Source organism: Leptidea sinapis, chromosome 17 (assembly GCF_905404315.1).
Source record: "Leptidea sinapis chromosome 17, ilLepSina1.1, whole genome shotgun sequence".
Classification (NCBI taxonomy): domain Eukaryota; kingdom Metazoa; phylum Arthropoda; class Insecta; order Lepidoptera; family Pieridae; genus Leptidea; species Leptidea sinapis.
In genome coordinates, this window is record NC_066281.1 from 14,227,960 (window position 1) to 14,255,534 (window position 27,575).

A 27,575-nucleotide genomic window follows, 5' to 3' on the forward strand; every position below is an offset into this window, starting at 1 on the left:
ACAATAAAACCTTTTTTAGAATTTGAATACTGGCCTCTTAGAACCTTAATAACATTCATATAATTAAAAAAAATGTTCAAAAACAAAAACTATGTAAATATTTAAAGTTGACACTTCGTTGACAGAAATGGAACTCACGCGTGAACATTTTCGTGCCATAATTTATCACAATTTTCGTCGCGGCTTATCTCAAGATAAATGTCTCAGTGAACTTGTTTCGATTTATGATGTTGAAGCACCGAGTCAAACGACAATAAACCGCTGGTATGCCGAGTTCCGACGCGGTCGTGTGTCGCTCAGCACTCTTTCTTCTGCAGGTCGACCAAGAACAGCGGTCACGCCTGAAAACATCGCAGCCGTGCGAACTATTGTATTAGTTGACCGTCATGTGACATACGAGCAGATTCAGGCTGTTATCAGTATCAGAATGAGTGCCATTCAGTCGAAATTACATAATGAACTTTGTGTAAGAAAGCTAGTTTTCCGATGGGTACCCCACAATTTGTCCGAAGAGCAAAAGGCGGCTCGTGTAGATTGGTGCCGGAATACTCTGCAACGCTTCAACGGAGGGAAGTCAAAAGCCGTTTATAATATCGTCTCAAGTAATGAATCATGGATTTATTCATACGAACCTGAAAGAAAACATCAGTCAGTCGTTTGGGTCTTCGAAGACGAGGTCTAACCAACGAAAGTGTTTCGCTCCCGCAGCGTGTCAAAGAAAATGGTCGCAACGTTTGTCTCGAAAAAGGGGCATGTTGCTACAATTCCTGTACAGGATCGCAGAACGGTTACCGCTGAGTGGTATATCACGGTTTGTTTGCCAGTAATGATAGCCGAACTCCGAAAAAATAGCCCGAAACGTCGCATCATCTTACATCACGAAAATGCGAGCTCTCATACGGCTCGGAATACAAATGATTTTTTGAAGCAGTAAAACGTTGAGCTGATGGGCCATCCTCGGTACAGTCCTGACCTGAGCCCAAACGATTTCTTAACATTCGCTAAAATGAAAGATTTATTACGCGGTCAAAGGTTTGAAGACCCCGAAGCAGCTGTGGAAGTATACAAATCAGCCATTTTGTCAACATCAACTTCAGACTGGAATTAATGTTTTAATGATTGGTTTGCACGAATGGAAAAGTGCGTTAAGTTGAACGGAGAATACTTCAAACAATAATAAAATACAATTTACCTAAACTGTGCATGTGGTTTTTCTTATTCCCGATCATTTCAGTGTGCCCCTCGTACTGGAGATACCCTACACACGAGCCATGCAGCTCTCTCTCGGGAAATCATAGACCAGTGCCGGATAAAACTTGTGTCTTCTATCGAGTCCTCTCTTGAAAAGGTCGCGGAATGGGATAAAATGAATCTTCTATAAGGTGAGGTAGATCACTTATGTAAATTAGGAAGAGGAACGGTGGAAGAATAGACCTATGTGGTACCCCCATACCGAGAGGAGTCCCAGGAGATCTCCTGCCATTCAAATCGACACTCTGAATTCTATTATTTAATTATAAGATCAGAAGATCGAGCGTGGATCCTTTAATACCATAGCTTCCTGACCAGCGTTGAATGTTGAACACAATCAAAAGCCTTCAAAAAAAACACAGACGGTACCATGTGCATTATGAGATTCTCTCAGGTCTCAAAAGTATTCTTGAAGAGTTCAATATCTGCATCCGTAGTCGAGCGTCCTCTAGCAAAGCCAAATTGTTTTGTAATATGTAACTTTTAAGCGTTAAAGTGAGTAAGCATTTGGCTGAGAATATATTTTTCAAAAATTAAGATTCGGCAACAACAAAACAGGACGATAGTTATTCGGGTTAGAAGTGTTTCCCGATTTAAATATCGGTGTAATTTTACTATATTTCAAGTCAGGAAACACGCCATGTTCAATACAACTATTAAAAACTATTGCTAGATATGATGCTATGACGTCAATTGCTGAACTTATTATTTTTACAGATATGCCCCACATATAGGCAGTTTTTTTAATTTCTAGAGATCTGAAAGTTTTAAATATTTCAGAAGCTACTCTTTGCTTAGAGTGGATTTTAGTATTGTTTATTACTACATTATATTCAAAATTGCAGTGTTTCGCTCTTCCAAATTCCCAGTTAATAACTTTCCAAGTAATTTTTATGCATTTTTAATTATTTATCTAATATGCATTGACTTGGCATAGTAGGTACGTACTTTTTTTTAAATAATTTTGAGTATTTTTTCACATACACGAGAAAAGATACATCATAATTACATAATGATCTATATAGTTCTTAAAGCCGTTGTCTGCTCCTATGAATACCAGCTAATGCCCAGTCATTAAATGACAAGAGACCACCTGAGTTGACTGCCTTCGGAGTAAATATAGAAGCAAACCCAGTTTTAATTATTTTATATAATATACCGTACATCCCATTTGGATAACTGTTATGATTCAAATTTGAGGCTAATTGACCAAAGTGGTCTGATCTCCGTTTACTAGTTATTGACTGAGAAATAGATTTATAATAAGTAAAAGTATTATCAATACTGCTTTAAGAGGTGCTTGTTACACTGATAGGATTATGAAAATATGCGATAAATTATATGATTTTAACAAAGATGTCAATCTAATACTAGTGGTCGATTTTCCTAATAAATTAATATTTAAGTCAGGTATCTTAATATAGCAGAAGATTTATTTAATCATGCATCATTTATTTGAATCAATTAAAATTTTAAACGTTCATATTCTATCATCATTAACGTGTTATAAGTTATCTGTGGCATGTATAGCTACTGTTCTTTTCTCTTGTGTGAACTGTTGATCTCGTCTTTTTTATATAAGGGGAGGCAGACTGCCACGTGGCTCGTTTGATGGAGAGTAAAAAACCAGACACCTATGGACATACACAAGACCAGAGAACAAGATATGCGTTACCTATCAGATGGAAATATGTTTAAATTTTAAGCTTGAAAATATGTCCTATGTCGTATCGGTTCCGGAATACAGCAAGTACTCGATGATTTTGTAAGAGTTGAAAAGTTAAGGCGCTATAGTCCTAAAAAGTAACATTTTTGAAAATCTACTTTAAATACTTCTACAAATACTAAGCTTCCAATTTTTTAACATGTTTATCTTCATTTTTTTATCTAAATTATCGCAGTTTCGAAAACACGATTACGAAAAAAAACTCGATAGATTTATTTTATGAAAAATTGTCTTTTTTATTTGAATTGTTTATATTATCATAAAACTATGATAGCTATAAACACAAAACTTATTTTATTCGATAGTTAATTAGTATTTATAAATTTTCCTAATGGGGCTTATCAAAACACTTTGTGCATTATTTTATATTAATTTTTTTCGTAATAAACCAAACGCGACGCCTTGTTTGCATGCTCGCTCATGCCAGCAGTACGCCCATAGAGTAACTTATTATGGGGAGAATAGACTCATCAGCTTTAACTCCGATCAGGCGCCATCTTGTGAAACCGGAAGAAATTAAATTTTTCTATACCTACAACTACAATATCTATACGTGCCTGTATATACGTATTTTATGATTTTTTTATGGAATAGGAGGACAAACAAGCGTACGGGTCACCTGTTGTTAAGTGATCACCGCCGCCCACAATCTCTTGCAACACCAGAGGAATCACAGGAGCGTTGCCGGCCTTTAAGGAAGATGTACGCGCTTTTTTTGAAGGTACCCATGTCGCATCGTCCCGGAAACACCGCACAAGGAAGTTCATTCCACAGCTTTGTAGTACGTGGAAGAAAGCTCCTTGAATACCGCACTGTGGAGGACCGCCGTACATCCAGATGGTGAGGATGATAACCTAACTTGTGGCGTGTCGTGCGAAGGTGGAATTCGGCGGCAGGAATCAGGTTAAACAGCTCTTCGGAACACTCCCCGTGATAAATGCGGTAGAAGACACACAATAAAGCGACGTCTCTACGCAACGCCATGTGATCCAGCCGTTCACAGAGCAGAGCGTTGCACGCGGTCAAATGCATCGAGCTGATACTGGGGTGCGCCAGACCAGAGATGACAGCAATACTCCATGGGTGGCCGGACCTGCGCTTTGTAGAGCGCTAGTATGTGGGCCGGCTTGAAGTATTGCCGTGCTCTATTAATGACGCCCAGTTTCTTTGAAGCCAATTTGGCTTTGCCCTCCAGATGACCACGAAATTGGCAATCGCTCGAGATTTCGAGACCCAGTATTCCGATACTAAGCGCGGCTTTAAGAGAAGTGTTGTCGAAGAGCGGTGATACGACAAATGGGGTTTTTTTAGTGGCAAACGCGCAAACTTGAGTCTTCTGGGGGTTAAATTGGACAAGGTTCAATTTACCCCATTCCGCGACCTTCTCGAGAGAGGACTCGATAGAAGACACAAGTTTCTCCCGGCACTGGTCGACGATTTCCCGAGAGAGACCTGCATGGCCCGTGTATACGGCATTACCAGTGCTGTCGTCCGCATAGCAATGAATGTTGGAGGTGTCCAACATATCATTGATATGACACTAACCTATGCGAAACATAGCGGCACTAGGCCGCTACTTCACGCCGGTATTCTGTGCAAGTGTGGTAATTAACCCGGGCGAGTCTGGCCCGATTGTGCTGACGTCAAAAGACGGCAGCGTGACTCTCCCACTTCTAAAAAGCCCTTAGTAGCCTCTTACGACACCCATGGGCCTGGGACTCCCCTATTCTTTTTACGCCCCGGGGAAAGTACAGGGCTCTTTTTATTGTAATATTTTAAACAAAATTAGGCATAAATAAAACAACACATTTAACTACTTTAATATTGATTTAGTACATTAAAATTTATATTGAGCGGCGGCCATCTTGGATTTCAAAATTGATCACAAAATCGTTCTCTGCACCCTCGAGAACCTCGGATACGATATCCATATTATTGTTGTTATCATAATTTGGCGCGGCGGCCATCTTTGATTTCAAAATTGATCCTACAATCGTTCTCTGCACTTTCGAGAACCTCGGATACGATACCCATAATGCTGTAATCATAATTTTGCGCGGCGGCCATCTTGGATTTCAAAAATGATCCCAAAATCGTTCTCTGCACCCTCGAGAACCTCGGACACGATATCCATATTGTTGTTATCATAATTTTACCCGGCGGCCATCTTGGATTTTAAATATGATCACAACTTCGTTCTCTGCACCCTCGAGAAACTCGATCGTTATCAACCCGAACAACTCCTCTTATTTCTCCCTGTGATAAATGCGATAGACGTTGCAGAGAGAACCCACATCTGTACGCAACGCCAAATAATCAAGCCGATCGACGATGACTTCACCATCGGGCGGATGACCAGATTGACGCCCACTGTCTAGCAGCGCACCATTAATCTAGACACACTTATATTTTAGCGACCCACATAGCCGAATGGTTAGTGACGCTAACTACTAAGCCCGAATCCCGGTAGGTGCAATCATTTATATAATAAGTATGGATGTTTATTTCCGAGTCATAGATGTTTATATGTGTTTATGTATGTTTAAGTAAGTATATTGTATTAAATATATCATTGTCTTGTATCCATAGTACAGGCTATGCCTACCTTGGGGCAAGATAATTTGTGTAAAAGTGTGTCTATATTATATTAATGAACCATCCCATGAAAGCAAATGTACTAGAGTGTAGTCATGTATCATGTCAGCACCATGCTCATTCAATATCTTAAGTAGTGGGAAGGCCAACGGTTAGGTAACCACTGTGGTCCATTCTCTTCAGCAACACGAAAGGTTCATATCGGGATAGCTACCAATGAAACCACCGATAATTTGAAGAAATACATTTATTTAATCTTAAACTATTAAAAACATTTGAATAAACTATAAAATATATTATATAAATGTAAAATATTCGATAATCGTTAGCCATAATCATCTAATGGAAGTCAACTGGAAGACTATATTATAGTATTAGGAGGACCTTATCATTGTAAAACAAATTACTCCATTTATACATTTATAATCGAGATTTAATCGAGAGCAAAAAAACGTTTTAACTAACTGATCTTCAGAATTAAGCTCTGTTCAAACTGGGGCTAATAACGAGCACGACGCGGAGCGCGTTTTAGAGCAATTCGCTCGCTCGCTTAGCCTCTCAAACTGACGCGACATGTCATTTTTGGTTCTACAGTGGAGAAACAATACGCATTGTGAGATTAAACAATCCCGTCGGGCGTCCCGCTTTTGTTTCGCTTCAACTTGAGCGACTACTCGCGTCAATCTGAACACGTCTATACAAGTTAACTGACAAAATCGGCGCGAGCGACTTCTGTCCCGCGTCCCGCGCGATATTAGCCTGAGTTTGAACAGAGCTTTTAGTTTAAACAAAATAAAAACTGTGTCACTTATAAATTAATATTCTATTAAATAATACCATATTTTCTCTCAATAATTATTACTAATAAGGCACATTGCGGAAAGCTTTTCCACACTCAACTATCAACTAAATATTGAAATTGCATATTGTAGTATTCACTATGTTGCATGCGGTGGTTAAGGCGCTACATTTAAAAACAATCTGCCTATTTTTCAATTTTTTCTAATTATTAAGTGTACTTAGAGGTCTGCTTTTTTAAATTGTTGTATTTTGTCTTATTTATGGCATTATTGTTTCAAATATTACATATATCAAAAAAATAGTAGGGTGAATTGGAAAAGGAAAAGAATATAACAAAAATGAAAGAAAAATAATTGATGGGCGATCTGCGATCGGGCCGTGGAAGGGGGCGCTGCCTTTAAGGGTGAAAAACGGCTTATCTCGATTTCCGCCGAAACTGCAAGTCCTATGGAAAAAAGTTAAATAGCAAACTTGTAGGTAATAAAAAGATCTACAACTTTTGTTTTTGCACTGTTTTCACATAACCTCAAAATTTATGTGCAAAATTCAAATAACCAAGTTTTTGATTTTTTTTTATCTTTTATACAAAAAATATTTCCACGAAATTTGGTAAAAAGGTACCTTTTTATATCCTAGATATACTGTAATTTTTTGATATATCGATTTTATCACCTTATTTTGACTTAATATCGAAAAAGAACCCTAATCTTCCTAAACCCTAATAAAATATCAGCTTTTCCAAAACAATATACATTACTACGGTAAATATTCTCAGAAAGTTCTCAGATCGCCCGTAATTTATTTTTCCTGATATTTCTGTTATATTCTCTTCATTTTCCAATGGGTTTAATCCGACTTTTTTTTTGGTATCAAAAATTATGGACCCTGGCCTAAGACAGCTGCGCAGTGTTTTTTATTACTGAACACCTAAATATTTTTAGTTATTTTTATGAAAAAAAGTGATGAAATTGGCTACACCTTCACCTGGTGGTCACATCCCGACCGTTACAATAATTTAATATGCTTACGATAGTTGATTGAACCGAAAACTCTGTGCAGCATCACAGTAGGGTATATTACCCCATATGAAAAAATAATAAAAAAATTACATTAGTTACAAGATAAAGATATCAGTCTAAGATCTGTCAACATTTGTATATTTATGATGTAATATTTCTTACAATAGAAATAGAAGTGATCTACAAAGTGTAAAATTTTTAAGCTACGGCCACACCTGCGCGTCAAGTAAGCGGGAAGCGGAACGCGATGAGGGAGCGTCTATAATGCGAATCTATACGTTCACAACTACAAGACTACGAAGCGAACCGCGAACTTGGTTCGTGCATTCTACTAAATTTCGCGTCTTTTTACTGCGATTTAAATTATGGTTATGTCATTCTCCTTCCTTCCGAAATTGGAAAGTGCCTCCGAGCCGCGGTGTGCCTCAGATCGGCGCGATTTTGGCGTGAGCGCAGCGGCCTGTCAATGCGTATTATTTTAGGTGTATTAATAGATTGCTTATGATGATTTATGATATGATATTGAGTGAATGTATCTGAAAGCTATTATATATTATTATTATTATAAACAAGGTGTGTATGGAGCCATTTAAATATGGAGCCATTAAACATGGGAGGCGATTGTTATTTGATGCTAATACCGATTATTTGATGGAACATTATTTGATGCTGATACAGATTATTTGATGCTAATACAGATTATTTGATGGAACATTATTTGATGCTAATACAGATTATTTGATGCTAATACAGATTATTTGATGGAACATTATTTGATGCTAATACAGATTATTTGATGCTAATACAGATTATTTGATGCTAATACGGATTATTTGATGGAACATTATTTGATGCTAATACAGATTATTTGATGGAACATTAATTGATGCTAATACAGATTATTTGATGGAACATTATTTGATGCTAATACAGATTATTTGATGCTAATACAGATTATTTGATGCTAATACAGATTATTTGATGCTAATACGGATTATTTGATGGAACATTATTTGATGCTAATACAGATTATTTGATGCTCATACCGATTATTTGATGGAACATTATTTGATGCTAATACAGATTATTTGATGGAACATTATTTGATGCTTATACAGATTATTTGATGCTAATACAGATTATTTGATGCTAATACGGATTATTTGATGGAACATTATTTGATGCTAATACAGATTATTTGATGGAAGATTATTTGATGCTAATACAGATTATTTGATGCTAATACAGATTATTTGATGCTAATACAGATTATTTGATGCTAATACGGATTATTTGATGGAACATTATTTGATGCTAATACAGATTATTTGATGGAACATTATTTGATGCTAATACAGATTATTTGATGCTAATACAGATTATTTGATGCTAATACAGATTATTTGATGCTAATACGGATTATTTGATGGAACATTATTTGATGCTAATACAGATTATTTGATGCTAATACAGATTATTTGATGGAACATTATTTGATGCTAATACAGATTATTTGATGCTAATACGGATTATTTGATGGAACATTATTTGATGCTAATACAGATTATTTGATGCTAATACAGATTATTTGATGCTAATACAGATTATTTGATGCTAATACGGATTATTTGATGGAACATTATTTGATGCTAATACAGATTATTTGATGGAAGATTATTTGATGCTAATACCGATTATTTGATGGAACATTATTTGATGCTAATACAGATTATTTGATGGAACATTATTTGATGCTCATACCGATTATTTGATGGAACATTATTTGATGCTCATAGTGATTATTTGATGGAACATTATTTGATGCTAATACAGATTATTTGATGGAACATTACTTGATGCTTATACAGATTATTTGATGCTAATACAGATTATTTGATGCTAATACAGATTATTTGATGCTAATAGAGATTATTTGATGCTAATACGGAATCCTATTTGATGGAACATTATTTGATGCTAATACAGATTATTTGATGCTCATACCGATTATTTGATGGAACATTATTTGATGCTAATACAGATTATTTGATGGAACATTATTTGATGCTAATACAGAATCCTATTTGATGGAACATTATTTGATGCTAATACAGATTATTTGATGGAACATTATTTGATGCTCATACCGATTATTTGATGGAACATTATTTGATGCTAATACAGATTATTTGATGCTAATACAGATTATTTGATGCTAATACAGATTATTTGATGCTAATACAGATTATTTGATGCTAATAGAGATTATTTGATGCTAATACGGATTATTTGATGGAACATTATTTGATGCTAATACAGATTATTTGATGGAACATTATTTGATGCTAATACAGATTATTTGATGGAACATTATTTGATGCTCATACCGATTATTTGATGGAACATTATTTGATGCTAATTCAGATAATTTGATGGAACATTATTTGATGCTAATACAGATTATTTGATGGAACATTATTTGATGCTAATACAGATTATTATTTTATGGAACATTATTTGATGCTCATACCGATTATTTGATGCTAATACCGATTATTTGATGCTAATACAGATTATTTGATGCTAATACGGATTATTTGATGGAACATTATTTGATGCTAAAACAGATTATTTGATGCTAATACAGATTATTTGATGGAACATTATTTGATGCTCATACCGATTATTTGATGGAACATTATTTGATGCTAATTCAGATAATTTGATGGAACATTATTTGATGCTAATACAGATTATTTGATGGAACATTATTTGATGCTAATACAGAATCCTATTTGATGGAACATTATTTGATGCTAATACAGATTATTTGATGCTCATACCGATTATTTGATGGAACATTATTTGATGCTAATACATATTATTTGATGCTCATACCGATTATTTGATGGAACATTATTTGATGCTAATACAGATTATTTGATGCTCATACCGATTATTTGATGCTGATACCGATTTTCGAAATGTTAACCTTAACCTTATTTTGTGAAGTGAATAATAAATAGTTGTTGCAACTATATTAACTAATATTACAATAAGGAACGCTATATGTCGTATTGTTTATTAATATATTATAATATACTTTTAAAAAAAACTTATAAAAAATTTTCATTAACCACTTAAATGGTTAACTTATTATAATATCAAATATTAAAATTACAACTTACAGCATTGTGCTTGGAATGCTCAACTTTGGAAGATGTCGTATGACACTATAAAAAGGATTAAATCTTCAAAATAATATTATAATTTAATATTGGTTTACTTATAAAAGTAGTTTTTGATGAGTCCGTCAAAAATTCTTTACTAGAACGAATTACGAAACATTCCCGAATATATAACTTTTGCAAATTTAAATAGAAAAGGAGCGAGGGTAGTTTTTTTTATGAAAATAATGGGTTTTTGGGGCAGTTCAGGGTTTTTGAAAAACCCAAAAGAATTGTGAGCGGCCCTACAATTACGCACATCGCCTGCCTAGTAATTTTTCTAGCTACGGCGCCCTTCAGACCGAAACACACTAATAATAATAATAGTCTTTATTCAAAGGTATAAACCCAATACAACGTATTTAAATTAAAAATTAATAATTAAAAATTGGCGATGTCAATAAGTTTATCATATTTCACAATTTGTCGTCACATGAAAATTGGTCGGACTTGTTTTATTGGCCGGCCAGCAGGCGGCGCTCCACGCGACCACGTGCTCGCGGCCCGTCGTGCGCGACGCTCTCACCGTGAACAGAGGAGTCAGTCTGTCGTCACGCCCCCCGGCCGGCCAGCAGGCGGCGCAGGGCCCGCAGCGCGGCGACCAGGTCCCGCGCGGGCGGCGGCACGCTCCACGCGACCACGTGCTCGCGGCCCGTCGTGCGCGACGCTCTCACCGTGAACAGAGGAGTCAGTCTGTCGTCACGCCCCCCGGCCGGCCAGCAGGCGGCGCAGGGCCCGCAGCGCGGCGACCAGGTCCCGCGCGGGCGGCGGCACGCTCCACGCGACCACGTGCTCGCGGCCCGTCGTGCGCGACGCTCTCATCGTGAACAGAGGAGTCAGTCTGTCGTCACGCCCCCCGGCCGGCCAGCAGGCGGCGCAGGGCCCGCAGCGCGGCGACCAGGTCCCGCGCGGGCGGCGGCACGCTCCACGCGACCACGTGCTCGCGGCCCGTCGTGCGCGACGCTCTCACCGTGAACAGAGGAGTCAGTCTGTCGTCACGCCCCCCGGCCGGCCAGCAGGCGGCGCAGGGCCCGCAGCGCGGCGACCAGGTCCCGCGCGGGCGGCGGCACGCTCCACGCGACCACGTGCTCGCGGCCCGTCGTGCGCGACGCTCTCACCGTGAACAGAGGAGTCAGTCTGTCGTCACGCCCCCCGGCCGGCCAGCAGGCGGCGCAGGGCCCGCAGCGCGGCGACCAGGTCCCGCGCGGGCGGCGGCACGCTCCACGCGACCACGTGCTCGCGGCCCGTCGTGCGCGACGCTCTCACCGTGAACAGAGGAGTCAGTCTGTCGTCACGCCCCCCGGCCGGCCAGCAGGCGGCGCAGGGCCCGCAGCGCGGCGACCAGGTCCCGCGCGGGCGGCGGCACGCTCCACGCGACCACGTGCTCGCGGCCCGTCGTGCGCGACGCTCTCACCGTGAACAGAGGAGTCAGTCTGTCGTCACGCCCCCCGGCCGGCCAGCAGGCGGCGCAGGGCCCGCAGCGCGGCGACCAGGTCCCGCGCGGGCGGCGGCACGCTCCACGCGACCACGTGCTCGCGGCCCGTCGTGCGCGACGCTCTCACCGTGAACAGAGGAGTCAGTCTGTCGTCACGCCCCCCGGCCGGCCAGCAGGCGGCGCAGGGCCCGCAGCGCGGCGACCAGGTCCCGCGCGGGCGGCGGCACGCTCCACGCGACCACGTGCTCGCGGCCCGTCGTGCGCGACGCTCTCACCGTGAACAGAGGAGTCAGTCTGTCGTCACGCCCCCCGGCCGGCCAGCAGGCGGCGCAGGGCCCGCAGCGCGGCGACCAGGTCCCGCGCGGGCGGCGGCACGCTCCACGCGACCACGTGCTCGCGGCCCGTCGTGCGCGACGCTCTCACCGTGAACAGAGGAGTCAGTCTGTCGTCACGCCCCCCGGCCGGCCAGCAGGCGGCGCAGGGCCCGCAGCGCGGCGACCAGGTCCCGCGCGGGCGGCGGCACGCTCCACGCGACCACGTGCTCGCGGCCCGTCGTGCGCGACGCTCTCACCGTGAACAGAGGAGTCAGTCTGTCGTCACGCCCCCCGGCCGGCCAGCAGGCGGCGCAGGGCCCGCAGCGCGGCGACCAGGTCCCGCGCGGGCGGCGGCACGCTCCACGCGACCACGTGCTCGCGGCCCGTCGTGCGCGACGCTCTCACCGTGAACAGAGGAGTCAGTCTGTCGTCACGCCCCCCGGCCGGCCAGCAGGCGGCGCAGGGCCCGCAGCGCGGCGACCAGGTCCCGCGCGGGCGGCGGCACGCTCCACGCGACCACGTGCTCGCGGCCCGTCGTGCGCGACGCTCTCACCGTGAACAGAGGAGTCAGTCTGTCGTCACGCCCCCCGGCCGGCCAGCAGGCGGCGCAGGGCCCGCAGCGCGGCGACCAGGTCCCGCGCGGGCGGCGGCACGCTCCACGCGACCACGTGCTCGCGGCCCGTCGTGCGCGACGCTCTCACCGTGAACAGAGGAGTCAGTCTGTCGTCACGCCCCCCGGCCGGCCAGCAGGCGGCGCAGGGCCCGCAGCGCGGCGACCAGGTCCCGCGCGGGCGGCGGCACGCTCCACGCGACCACGTGCTCGCGGCCCGTCGTGCGCGACGCTCTCACCGTGAACAGAGGAGTCAGTCTGTCGTCACGCCCCCCGGCCGGCCAGCAGGCGGCGCAGGGCCCGCAGCGCGGCGACCAGGTCCCGCGCGGGCGGCGGCACGCTCCACGCGACCACGTGCTCGCGGCCCGTCGTGCGCGACGCTCTCACCGTGAACAGCACGCGCCGCTCCCACGCCAGCTGCAGCGCGCGCAGCACCTGCCGCGACGAGAGAGTGTTATATACACATCACTAACGGTTATTATATACTAGATACTACTACCACTTCGGAAACAAATGGCGCTATGAGAGAGATGAAGCGGCGCAAGAAACACTCCCGGCATTATTTTTTTGCGCTCTTTTTAATCTAAATATACATACCCATATTGTACTGTCATTGCTATTGCTATAAAATAATCATGCGACTTTATTATAAAAGTGTATACATTTACCCTTAAGGCTATTATATATCTTATGAAGCCTACTAGAATTAGTTACGAGCGATACCTCATTTCTAGTGTTATAATAATGAAAATCACTATTAAGAGCAAAAAGGTGACGACTTCTGTGAACATGATTTTTATATCCCAAAAAATCTCTCCTAGGACCTTTGCCGTTTGTAGTTTTAATTCATGACATAGTTTCGATTGTGAAGCATAGCAAAGCGCTACTGATGATTTAAAGTTGTACCGATTAATTAAGTCGAAGTTAAGAACACTGTTAGCGACTAGGCCAGAAGTAACAAAATGATCCTCAACGTCACATTAGTGTGTCTTTAATAAATAAATAAATGATGTATGGCATATTGCTTACTTTGTACATTGACTAAACCTATGTCAGCTGGATATAACAATTGTGGATTCTGTTAATACAATGGAGAGTCCAGTCTACCTCCAACTCCTTTGCTGTGCGGTTGTGTTCAGTTCAGACTTAACTTACTTTTTTATTATATTCTAATTCAATCATTATAAGTTTTATCAAATAAAAGTGTTTTTAATAAATAAAGTTTTTTTTGAAAAGCTAAATTCAGTGTCCCGTATAACAGCGCGTCCACAGTCGTCGATCTCGAGGAACATTCATTCACTAAGTGGTGTTACCACTAACCATCAAAAGACCCGCGTGCTGGTTTCTGTCTTCTCCATAGAACAACTAGGCTTTCCACCTCACTACAGGATGTTCACGCACTCGTACAATACTACATGAATTGAAAATTAATACTAGTTATTTATATAACTATTGTGTAATAAGGGGTATTAAATATGAATGTTGGTTTATGTGATAATAGTATCACATGAGTGTTTTAATACTTAATTATCAACACTTGCATACAAGACTTTATTTACACCCATAATATGAATCCTTAATAAAAAATTCTGAAACAGCTTACTGCTAACATTAAAAAAGCCAGTCCTAGTAACCGTAATATCATCTAAAGTAGTGTTATTATGAGAACGGATGATATAATGTTGTACTAAATTTCATTACAACACTCGTTTGGATGATGGTTTTTAGGACATTGTGTGTTTTAATGTTGTCATTGAGCTGCTTTAGAATCTTGGAGGATTTAAGGTATGGGTGTGGATAAAAATATTAGGATACACACTGTATCTTAATTTTTTGTCCTATCACTGATAGGAAGAACTTTAAACGAGGAAGAGGAATTTTCAAAATGGCAGGAATGCTCTTGTGATACTTCTAAAATGTGAGCGGCAGTGATCATCTCATCTGTTTTCCTGTTAGATTAAAATTTTTTAAACAGAAACCACTTAATAAAGACTCGAGGTAACGGCGACGATTGAAGCAAGGAGCATTTTTTTATGAAAATAAGGGACTAGAGGAGCAGAACGTTCAGCTGATGTAATTGAAACGCCCTGAACATTGCAAGGCAGCGCCGCTCAAGAGTCATGAAAAACCTGAAAAACTTGAGCGGCACCACAATTGCGCTCGTCACCTTGAGACATAAGATGTCAAGTCTCATTTGCCCAATAATTTCACTAGCTACGGCGCCCTACAGACCGAAACACAGTAATGTTTACACATTACTGCTTCACGGCAGAAATAGGCCCCGTTTTAGTACCTATAATCTAGCCGGCATCCTGTGCAAAGGAGCCTCCCACTGGTAAAATAGTATTAGGTGAGAGCGGGGTACCTGGCGACCGAGCGGCGTGTCTGGCAGCGCGGAGTGACGCGGGAACCCCACGGCGTAGTACGGCGCCCCCGGCTGAGGGTGAGAGGGGCCCTGGCGCCCGGACTGGAAGCTGAGGGGATTATATATTATGATATCTTGAAATAAATCTTAATATGTCTACGTAGACTATGCAAGCTGTGACAACTATGACAGCTGTGAAAACGTCGAAAAAAATTTAGTTTAGAATTAATCTCTATTTGGAGCAATTTATATATTTTATTTATATATTTATTATATATTATCAACAAAATATACAATATATATATATCAGTGTTGGGGTCTCCTTTTAAGCAATGAGTTGCCTGTAGTAGGAGGCCCCGCTCTTCCATAGCATAAACATAATAATATGATGTAATAATAATAACAACTTGACCTTAACATTAATATTATAAACTAAGGGAACGACAACTACTAAAAATAATAACAATAAAAAGACGTGTGGCACTCGGGGACTGCCGCGGTAAAGCTATTGCATAGCATTTTTTATCAACTTATGCAATTATAATTATTTATTTAAGCAGTATGTTTTTTGATAAAATTAATTTAAAAAAAAAGCAAACGGGAACGGAGTAAAATTTAACTTGCAAGATTTGATTACAGACAGACAACGGGACAGGTGAAATTAAATAAAAACGCTTGTCATAATAATAAAAATTAAAAAACGTAATAAAAAAATAAAGAAATTAAAAAACGTAATAAAAAAATAAAGAAATTAAAAAACATCAAGACGTACCCCAGGCTCGAACCTGAGACCTTCTGCACAAAAAGTATGTCTTTTAAATATCTATGTAGATCTAGTAAGTAAGCGAAAATAACCTATTTTCGTTACGGAATTTCCGGATTCGGTCTCCACGCTCAAGGCCCGCGATAGAAGCTATGCAATAGCTTAAAAATTGATGTATGTGTAAGTATCTAAACTTAATGTCCTATGTGCGTGTGTGGGTGTTTGTATGTATGTATATGGACGTGTGTGTGATTATATGTATTGGTGAGTGTGTGCGTGGGTGTGTGTGTGTGTTATTTTGAATGAACACCTAAAGATTTAGTACCTAACTATAAATGCAATGGACGAACACTTAAACAAAGTGACATACAAATCGCGAGTGTAAGACGAAGCTTGTCACGCACACTAAAGTGGCCTGTTTTTACCAGTTGTCTAAAAGCAAGAGACTCCAGGAAGACGTGTAAGTAATCTAAGATATAAATCTTCAACCTAACTTTCAATTTGCTTCAATTAAATGTTTTTTTTAGGTTTTATTTTTTTAGTAAGAAGCCCATGTTGTATACAATGTGTTACCTTATGGTATATTTATATATACCACAAGGTAACAATTTATTATTACTTATATTTTTTAACATCATATACCCCATTTACAGGCTAACTCGACATGCAATTAATTAATTAAATTACAAGTACTTAATAACATTATTAAAATAAGGCAATTTCCTTTTTTACTTACTATCTAAATTACTTTATAAAGATGTCTTAAAATGTTCAAACCAAGTGTAATAAATGCAAACGTAATAATGAAGGGATATAGTACTTGTATGTCACCAGTATGGAGCCGGTGTGCGGTGGATACCCTGGCAGAGGCTCCGCCTGCTGCCGCCACGACATGGACCCGCTGGGCTGCTCGCCCCCCTCCACCCGTGGAGCCGGCCCCCCCTCCGCGTGCTGGTACTGCTCACCACAGATCAAACACTCCACAAACGAACCATCCTGAAACACGACCGCCTTCTTAAAAATAGCTAATAAAAATCAATGGTTATACTCGACCTAACCTAAAATCTATCAAATATAGGTAGCTAAAATTAAGTTTGTTTTTTAACCTTCTGAGAAAGTTAGAAAGATATAAAGATTCTAATTAGATATTCATTTTAAACTGTTCTTTCAATTCGATTTCTGAACGACGCGGGACATATTAAAGGAAAAACAATATTGTTGTTTTTATCTAATTCCGAGCACTTTCATATTTATTCACCTTTTAAACCTTCTCTGGACTTCCACAAATAATTCAAGACCAAAATTAGCCAAATCGGTAAAGCCGTTCTAAAGTTTTAGCGAGACTAACGAACAGCAATTAATTTTTATATATATATATAGATTATTAGATAAGTTTTTCATATTATTTGTTATGATACGTAGGTCACACTAAAAGTTTTGCATAACTTAAAATAACAACATGTTATAACCAAAATATTATGTTTATTGCTTTTCAAAATACTCTCCTTTACATTTTAGAGTTTTTTCATGCGATCGAACAATTTTTTTGAACAGGAGGACCACAGATCTGAAGGCATGTTTTCTACGTGCTGATTGAACGCTATCACTACCTTTTCGGAATTAGTAAAAGTGAAACCTCTCATCAAATTTTTGATTTTGGGGAAAATACAGAAATCACAGGGTTGGGGCTATGTGCAGGATGGGTGACGAGTTGTACTTTTTCGGAAGCTAAAAATGACTTAGTTTCGTCGCTGTGTGAGACAGAGCGGTGTCATGGTGTAGGAGAACGCGGCTTTATGGTCGTAAAAGAAAAATGCGATTTTTTTTTAACAACGTTTCTCGCCTGCCTCACTTTTGTAGGCCCGTTCTCATTTTCAAACACCCATTCACAAGATTGCAGTTTTTTCGGGTTCAAACAATAAATCCACGTTTCGTCTCCTGTGACAATGCCATAAACAGCATTAGAATGTCCGTGGTTGTATTTCATTTGCATCTGTGAGCAACATTTCACGTGATCCGGGACCTCTAGCTCAGTACGCAGGGTCACTAACCACTGGGCTAAATGGATCATCAAAGTTGTCTTTGAACCGAACCCAAGATGATTTTGTTGAGCACAGTGTGTGAGTTTGTGTCACTACTGACCTGCGAGCACGTAAGGTACAGCGGATGACCGCAGCGCGGCGCTGCTGCTGTCACCGCCCCGTTCCATTCCTCTGCACCCTGGCTGAAGTGTATCATGTCCTGGGGTACACCTGCACACCAAAATACTGATGTGAATATATATTCACATATTAATATATATTCACATATTACATATTCGTATGGACATAAAATATCTTGATATATACGTACAGGTAACAGAGTTGTAACTACAAAAATCAGGATATTTAATAGAAAGGAATAGAATTTATCACGTGAGTAGGAAATACAACAAGGTTGATAAAATTATCTGCAAAAGCTATGTAGCTATATAAAAAATTGTATAACTCGATAACGAAAGCATCAGCTATCCAAAAAAAAACATCGTTTACTTATATCAAAGGGCATAAGACAACATTTTCAAAGAAGCCAAGCCAGCTTATTTTTTTCCGATGTTTTCAGCAACATCATTATGTTTCAGCCAATATTCAAACCTTAATTAATGTTACATCTAAACCTTCCTCAAAAATCACTCGCCTCTTAGTGAGATCTAGTAAGTAGTTTTTTTAATACGTCAAAATCGTTACAACGAACTAACTACAAGAACTTTTATATATGAACCCTTTATGGGCGAGTCAGACTAGCATATATATATACATATATATAGTCGTGGTCAACTAATTAGGGACATTCAAGATAGTGAAGAGAAATAACCGGTTATGTACATATAAATATAAAACTCTATTGATTTCTCAGTAACTATTATTTGCATCTTCTTCTTAGTCGGACACTCTTGTCAGAGTGGTCGTGGTTGCGCTGACGAGGTACGTGCTGGAGTGTTCGGTGGGTCAATATCCTTTCTGAGGATAGATCTCCTGGCGATGTGCTTCCATTTCTGACGGCTAGAGGCGTTGCGAGTACACTGGACTATGGTGGACTCAGTAGCCTTTGTGATGGCGTCTATCCAGCGGGTTGGCGATCGACCGCGTGCTCTCTTGCCTTCCACCTGGCCCTGAACTACCAGTCTCTCCATCCAGTTCTCATTTCTAGAGACGTGACCAAAGAACTTCAGTATTCTTAGTTGCACAATTGACGATAGTCTGTCTTTAATACGAAGCTCTTTGAGGATGGATACATTGGTGTGAAATGCCGTCCACGAGAACTTTAGGAGGCGTCTCCAGCACCACATCTCTAATGCATCGATTTTACAGCGGTCCTGCAGTCTCAGAGACCAAGTTTCGGCTCCATAGAGAAAGATTGGAAACACAAGGCATTTCATCAATCTGACTTTAGTCTTCTTGGTAATCCTCCTGTCCCTCCAAATCTTTCCCAGTTGTTCCACTGCAGACTTGGTGATGGCGCACCGTCGTCTGATCTCGTCGCCACATCCTCCAGTACTTGATATAGTAGAACCAAGATAAATATAGTTCTGTACCACTTCACAGTTGGCTATATAGGGTACGTTGGTTCCAATTTGTACGGCCCGGTCTACTATCATCACCTTCGTCTTGTCTCGGTTAATAGTAAGTCCGAATTGGAGACTGGTACTTTCTAGACGGTTTAGAAAATTTTCCATATCTTCTCTAGTCTGTGCGAGAAGGGTAGTATCATCAGCGTATCTGAGGTTATTTATCACACGTCCCCCAACAGATATTCCATTGTTCCAATCTTCCAAGACAATGCGCATAATATAATCTGTGTAGATGTTAAAGAATAATGGCGATAAGATGCATCCTTGTCGTATACCGGCTTCAGCCTTGAATTCGCTTGAAAGGGTATCATCCACTCGTACCGCTGCAGTACCTCATACAACCTCCTCAATAGAACTATTTATTAGAACTGGTACACCCATTTCCGCAGGTATCATCCAAAGGTGTGTCCATATGACCGTGTCAAATGCTTTGCGAAAGTCCACAAAGCAGATGTAAAGGGTTGTATTGAATTCTCTGGCCTTCTCAATAATCTGACTCAGTATAAGAATTTGTTCGGGAGTGCCTCTTCCCTTAACAAATCCGGCTTGCTCCGGTGCAATCTGCCTTGAGAGGTAGGCCAACAGCCTTGTATTAATTATGTGGAGCATCACCTTACTTGCATGAGATATCAAGGATATGAGTCGGTAGTTGATGCATTTCTTGGTGGACCCTTTTTGTGCAGTGGAATGAAAATGGATTTTGACCAATCGTCAGGGCATATTCCAGTATCCCATATTTTACAGCAGATGGTATATAAAATATCAACTCCAGGTTCTCCCATCGCTTTGAGGACTTCAATTGGGATCTCATCACAACCTTTGGCTTTATTGCATTTGAGGTGTGTAATTGCTGCTCGTACTTCATCCCGCATGATATCGGGTTCACGGTCAAGTATGTTGTGGGGAGAACATGTGAAGCTTAGTACCAAATTATTGGAAAAAAGTGATTGACAATATTCATTCACGATATCCTTTATCTCCGTAACCGTATTCCCAGCGGAGTCCTCAACAGCCCACGTCTTAGGTTTAAATTGGCGTGTTATGTATCGCACCTTATCATGCAGATCTTTGGTTTGATATTTGTCGGAGTGCTGTTCCAGTTCATGACATATCTTACTCAGATGGTTATTGCGGTCACGTCGGCAAGCAGCTTGTATGATAGCTGACTTGGCATTTAGCTTCGTAATGCTAGCACCACTGGCTTTAAGTTTTCGGCGCTCTTCAACCAAATGCCAGGTTTCTTCCGTCATCCAATGTTGTCGTTTTGGTAAGACGGTTTTCGGTTGTGACTCAGCAATCGCCTCCACAATATATGTTTTTGCCGAGATCCACAAGTAGTTAGAGTCATTGTTTCCGATACCTGCTCTCCATGCGGCATGTCTGTTCTGTATCGAGGTGGTTAGTGACTTTCGATCGTGCACCTCCATTCTTCTAGCCATTTTAATTTGTCTTGCTCTTTGCAATTTCAATCGCAGGTTTCCAATGAGCAGTTGATGGTCGGAATGACAATCAGCACCGGGAAGGGTATGTGTATTGGCAATTGAACTTTTCCATCTGGTTCTCACTAATATGTAATCTATCTGATTGCGGTGGTTGCCATCAGGGGAGGTCCAGGTATATAGGCGTCTAGGATGGTGTTTGAACATCGTGTTTGCTACGGCCATGTTGTTATCGGCTGCAAAGTCTATGAGTCGTTCACCCCTTGGGTTACGAACACCATGGCCATAGTTCCCAACAATATGTCGTATGCCCGTATTCATTGTGGTGTTGGCGTTAAAGTCCCCAATGATGATTAATAGCTCTCTTTTGGGGATCTTAGCTATTGAAGACTCAAGTTGACAATAGAAATCTTCTACTTCTTCATCTTTGGCAGAACTTGTAGGAGCATAGACTTGAATTATGTTGAGTGGGGTCGGTGATGCGCTAAGTTTAATGGAAATAATTCTATCATTAATTGGGTGATATCCAAGCACCGAGTTTTTACATAATTTAGGGATCGCAATAGCCACACCCGAAAAGCTACTTTTATCGTTGCCGGAGAAATATATGGTATGTTTCTCTGAGTCAAAGTGGCCGCTATATTTCCAATGTGTCTCACTGATTCCCGTGATAGTGAGTTTGCATCGCTCAAGTTCTTGTTCCAGAATATGAAGCTTTCCATCTTCAAGAAGCCCTCGAACGTTCCATGTACCCATGCGAAGATCGTTTCTTAATTTAATATTCTTTCTTCTTCTTCCAGTAGCATTTTTTCCATAGGATGCCTGGTTGCCTGCATCCTGATGGCCGGTAACCCATTTCACACCCTCAGCCCCGGAAAACTCAGGGCGCCGGTCGCTACGCGGGTTGCCAGGCGGTCTTACTCTGTCTTTAAACATACTCATCATTGCAACTCTCATGGGATAAATAATGTAGTAGGTTCCCGTTACTTTCTACATCGCGGTACTATAACCTCAGTGGCTATACTAATCCAAGAGTGAACCGGTTCAGAACGTATGGTTCCTTCGCTTCACTTCGGTACTGATGGTTACCGCTGCCCTCCATCAGGATCCAGGTTCCACGCCCCTGTAGATTGCCTCCTCCGCTGGTTAGTCCGTACCGACAACTGTTGTCTCCCATTCACCACCGTTGAGTTCTTCACCCGTAACCCTGGGCACGGGTTCTGCGTTATACTCCGCAGTACTGGGTCCCTGCTGAACTCCGCCATCTACACACTCCGACTTGCTGAAGTGTAAGATGCCCACCCCCGCGACATGGACGCGCCAGACAGGACTTGCCCAAGTGAAGAGTAGAGAAGGTGGCTCTACTCTCCCAGGGGCCGGGTTAATGGACGTGTATAACGCCACGCCCAAGGGCGGACTATTATTTGCATAGTTTAGTCTAATTATTATGCAATAAATGGCTGTAAATAAAGATTAAATAAATAGAAAAAACTGTTTAATATCAAAGGTTAACCATGTATTCAATTTAAGGTATAATTCTGTAGCTGGACATTGTAAACACACTGGACAAGTAAAGTGAAAAATAGAGTTAAACAAAACTGTAATCTGCAGTATTTTAATTTCTTTAACAACTCCATTTTATTACGTGTTAAATCAGTACCCAGTAACAAAACCTTTGTTAGTAATTACCGGCTGACACCGATGTGGCATAGACATTATCAGTTTCTGACATGTTTCGACAGGAGTGTTTGCCCATGCCTCACAATAAGCTTCATTAAGTTTATCTAAAGTTGTGGTACAATAAGTGGCAACTTTTTTCTTGGTTTCGTGCGAAAGATGCTGTTACCGACTGACTGTTAAGAAACGACTTGACTGAACGGGCGGTATGTTTCGGGTCGTTATCATTCTAAAACGTCCATATAATAGGGAGATGTTCCTCAGCGTAGGGAAGTTTCCTCTAATATTGCCTTGTATTGATGTTGGTCTAAATTACCCTGAACTTTCCTCACAGGTTGGGACCTGGATTGGATTCTGGACGTGGAGTGGGCTCCACGTCCTGAAAATGAACCCCACATTTTAATGTTTCCACCGCCATGTTTCACCTGCTTATTTGTAATTCTTAGATTCATTTCCGCTTTTACAGGACGCCGTACGTATTTCCTTCCATCTGAAGAAATCAAATTAACCTTGGTCTCGTCAGAGAATAATACATGTTGCCATTGGGCACAAGTCCAATGTCCAATTTACGTGCAAAAGTCAAACGTGCATTTTTATGTTCTTTCTTCAACAACGATACTTTGCGAGCCACTCTTCCGAACAACCCTGCTTCTACCAGACGTCGTCTAACGGTCCTCGCGGATACACCCACTCTTTCGTCCGCCACAAACACTTCGTGTTTTATTAAAACAGAGATTAAGAACGGATCTTTCTTAGCTAACCTGGTTATAGTTCTATCTTCTTGCGGTCTTATTTTTCTGAGCACTTATAAAGCTGTGTTGTTGCGCCTGAAATGTTGCACTGCATTGCATACATACATAGTTTTTCAACAATTTAAATATTCTGCTATCCTTCGGTATGAACAACCACGCTCGACAAAGTTCGTGATGATTTTTCGTAGTGTTGCATCGCAACTTTTATTTTTGCCCATTTTTCTCCAAAATAGTTCTCAAAACTTAAAATTAATAATCTTGATTGCCGCCAAAACTACCACGAAGCAATAGGAGAAGAAATAAAAAAATATTGAGATTCAGATGTTGAAAATAGAACGCAATATCTCAGTGTCCCTAATTAAATGACCAGCCAGAATTTACTTAACAAATAGCACTGTGATAATCTATCAGCTATACCGTAAAGAGGTTTAATGTTTTAGAAGTTGTTATTGTTTGTATAATCGGGCACATAAATGACTAATTACACTTACATATGAGGGATATGGAATCTTGTTGAGACTTGTTGGAAAATAAAAAATAAATTCACAATTTGGTTTATCTCGAGAGTGTCCCAAATTAGTTGACCACATCTGTGTATATATATATATATATATATATATATAGACTCTAAATAACATACATATACATTCACAAATATATATATATATATATATATATATATACATATGTATTTGTGTATGTATATGTATGTTATTTAGAGTCTACTGTACTCAATAACTTTTGTAATAATTTACATTTACTTTTTTGACTTACTCGTGTAAGGCATTGACTATTTGACGTTTGAGTATGTTTGTTGCACCATTTTACTAATAATATAATATATTGTAATTTAAATGATTTGTACATCGATGGAAATGTAAATATTAATATAAAAGAGTGGCAATGAGTTTCTTGCTACTTCTTCTCATTAGCTCAACCCTTTACGAAGTAGCGGTAAATTCAATAAGGAAAATATTTTTTTTGACATTCATAAGTGTCATTTCCGTGACCTATGTGAATAAAGTTATTTTGATTTGATTTGCACTTGGCCGCTTCTTTATAATTTTATGTAGTGATAGTGATGTATTACCAATTTCCCCAATGTTATTATTGATGTGTTGCTGGTCGTACGAGGAGTGGCCGCTGGTCCGTGCGGGGCTCACATGTCTGGTGTAACCCTGTTCGAACACATCGTCGCTGCCCTCGCTGCAGTTCAACAGCTCAACTGCATGCTGTAAGATTATTATCATTATTTGAGACTTCAATTTGGTATTAATTTAAGACCGAAAAAAGTTTATTTGCGTTTGTTGCAAAAAGGAGTTTTTTTTTTATGAAAATAAGGGACGAGAATATCAAGACGTTCAACTGATACGCCCTGCCCATTACAATGCAGTGCCACTCTGGATTCTTGAAAAACCCAAAAATTCTGAGCGGAACTACAATTGCGCTCGTCACCTTGAAACATAAGTTGTTAAGTCTCATTTGACAATACACAATAATGCTTACACATTACACATTACATTTCTGCTGTGAAGCACAGCAGAAATAGGCGCCGTTGTGGTACCCATAATCTAGCCTAGCTCATATCTGAAGGTGACGAGCGCAATTGTATTACCGCTCAGAAATTTCGGGTTTTTAAAGAATCCAGAGCGGCACTGCATTTTTATGGGCAGGGCGTATCAATTACCATCGGCTGAAAGTCCTGCTCGTCACGTTCCTCTTACGTTCATAAAAAAGGGAGGGTTCTCTAGGGAGGGTCTGTAAAACAATTGTGACAATGCAGAAGGTGAGGACTGGGCCTCCCACCGTAGCAACAGTCTTGTGTTTCTGTTTGTACTAAGATTAAAGAACTAACTGGAGTCTACTGTACAGTACAGCCATCTCACCGGCAGACTCTCCTTGCTCTCGTGGCTCAGGTACGTGGACACGGTGTCCACGCTGTGGCGCCGCGTCGACCCACACTCGGTGTCCGTGTGTCGCGCCTCCTCGCTCTCATTCTCCCTCTGTCGCGCTCGTTCTCTGATTCTCTCCTTTGTCTCCTCCTCATACACCTTGTTATTGTTACCTTAATTGCAAAAACAATAATATAAATCGGTCATCATTGTAGGCACTGCGGAAAATTATTAAAATGGACAGAGATAAGGTAATATTTGTCAACTCTTATTGGTACATAAATAGAACTCACTGTAGTATATTGACATCTAGTCTGAACTCAGTACGTGTTAACAATCATTGTCACTGTCATAATATTGACAGTGACATTAACTGTGTGACGTTGAGTGCTATAAGCAATGCACAGTATAGCGGAAGGGCTATCCCAGCGTATACTCCGTATGGAGTGCCGCTTGCGCCTCTCTCTCCCCAGGAGAAGGTCGCCATCGATGAATGCTTAGAGAGCACTCAGGCCCAAAGCCAACCTCAGGTGGTGTTTAGTGGTTAGGTATTAGGTTTGACGTGGGTTCGTATGCATGAGCATTTACCACCTCCCTCCCATCATTATCCCGGAGGGTAGCCCTTTGCCTTTGTCTGGGCGCAAAAAAAAGAAGAAGGCGGAAGGGCAGTTCCCATCGGCTATCGGTTGTGAGCGGACGTCTCCGGATGTAGTGCTACATAGTAAAGATTAGATGTTTCACTCGTGACCAAACGACTGACAGACGACCAAATATTTCACTCACTAAAAATGTTGAGATTGTGAAGGATTTGTCTCGCGAGGCCCGGTTTCCGGTCTCGAGGCGATGCACTGCGCGCTCCGGCCGGCAAGGACTGAACGGACTGAACTGACTGCACCGACTGTCCTGACTGCACTGAATGTACGGAGTGTACACTGGAGCCTGTATGTTGTTGAGGTATTTTCGGCCTTCGACCTGCAATGTTTGGATAAAGATTTAAATATTCGGATGACCGAGCCTTTTATTGAGCTTGGATTTTTAAGAATGTACAAGAATTGAACAAAAAAATACTATTAGGACAACTGGCTTCGAACCGGGGTCTTCTGCTTTCCGAATCACTCAATGTCCCATCTGAGCTATTTATTATAGCCTTGTACATAGAGGCAAAATTTACCTTTGTATTCTAATGTTATTGTAGCTGTTTCTCATTAATACACGGATAAAACTACATTTATTAAATTGAACCATAGCTAGCCCCCGAAATTTATTTATTTATTTATTTAATAAGGTTTACCGACAGATAGTACACATAAGCTTATTTACAATACATATACACAACTTAAAATCTATAGTGAACATCCAATTATGGGTAAACACAGCAAATTAGTTATCTAGTTGTAAACAGAGGTAGAGAAGAACATGTTATGGATATTATCCATATATTATAATATACACATTATATAATATTTCCTTCGCTATTGCTTAAGGATATTGCAAGAAAAAGGAATATCTATAAATATATTCTATTAAAATTTACAGACACAACAAATATTTAAATATTAGTGTTCCATCTCGTATGCCAAACACGCTCTTCTTAACTTGTTTAAAGATATATTATGTAGATCAACATCTATGTCGTTGAACCATGCGTTATGTTGACGGCATATCCGAGGTAAAGGACTGTGGAACCCTACATTTGTTCGGTAAATATCTATTGCAAAAGGCTGAAAGTTATTCACTCTAGCATTAGCACGAGGAACCTTGAAGTTAATTTTTTCCAGTAATTGAGGACATTCAATCAAATTATTAACTATTTTAAAAAGAAAAACCTGATCTGAATTCTACGTCTACGCGAGAGAGTTGTCAATTCAAAAAAGAAACAGCGCTCATTGTATGAAATCCCCTGTATACTAAATTTTATGAAAATCGTTGGAGTTGTTTCGGGGATTCAGATTATATATATATATATATATATATACAGAAATTGCTCGTTTAAAAATATAAGATTAGTTAAGAAAAAAATAGTAATTATTAAAATATTATATAATAATAAGCGTCGCACCGTGCGGCGCGGGCGGCTGCTCGGAGCGTGCCAGCGGGTA

The 27,575-nt window shown here is 40.7% G+C and overlaps 1 protein-coding gene across 1 annotated transcript; it reads right to left on the reverse strand.

The window, feature by feature from the left end:
• Positions 1–5,804: 5,804 nt before the first annotated feature.
• On the reverse strand, positions 5,805–27,575 carry LOC126969187 (protein deltex; the record flags this gene model as incomplete). The annotated part of the gene is made up of 9 exons (XM_050814504.1): positions 5,805–7,852; positions 13,218–13,413; positions 15,344–15,452; positions 16,927–17,102; positions 18,249–18,358; positions 24,675–24,816; positions 25,471–25,649; positions 26,260–26,448; positions 27,536–27,575. Coding segments are annotated over 8 exons (1,116 nt in total), but the record flags the coding sequence as incomplete, so codon positions are not given.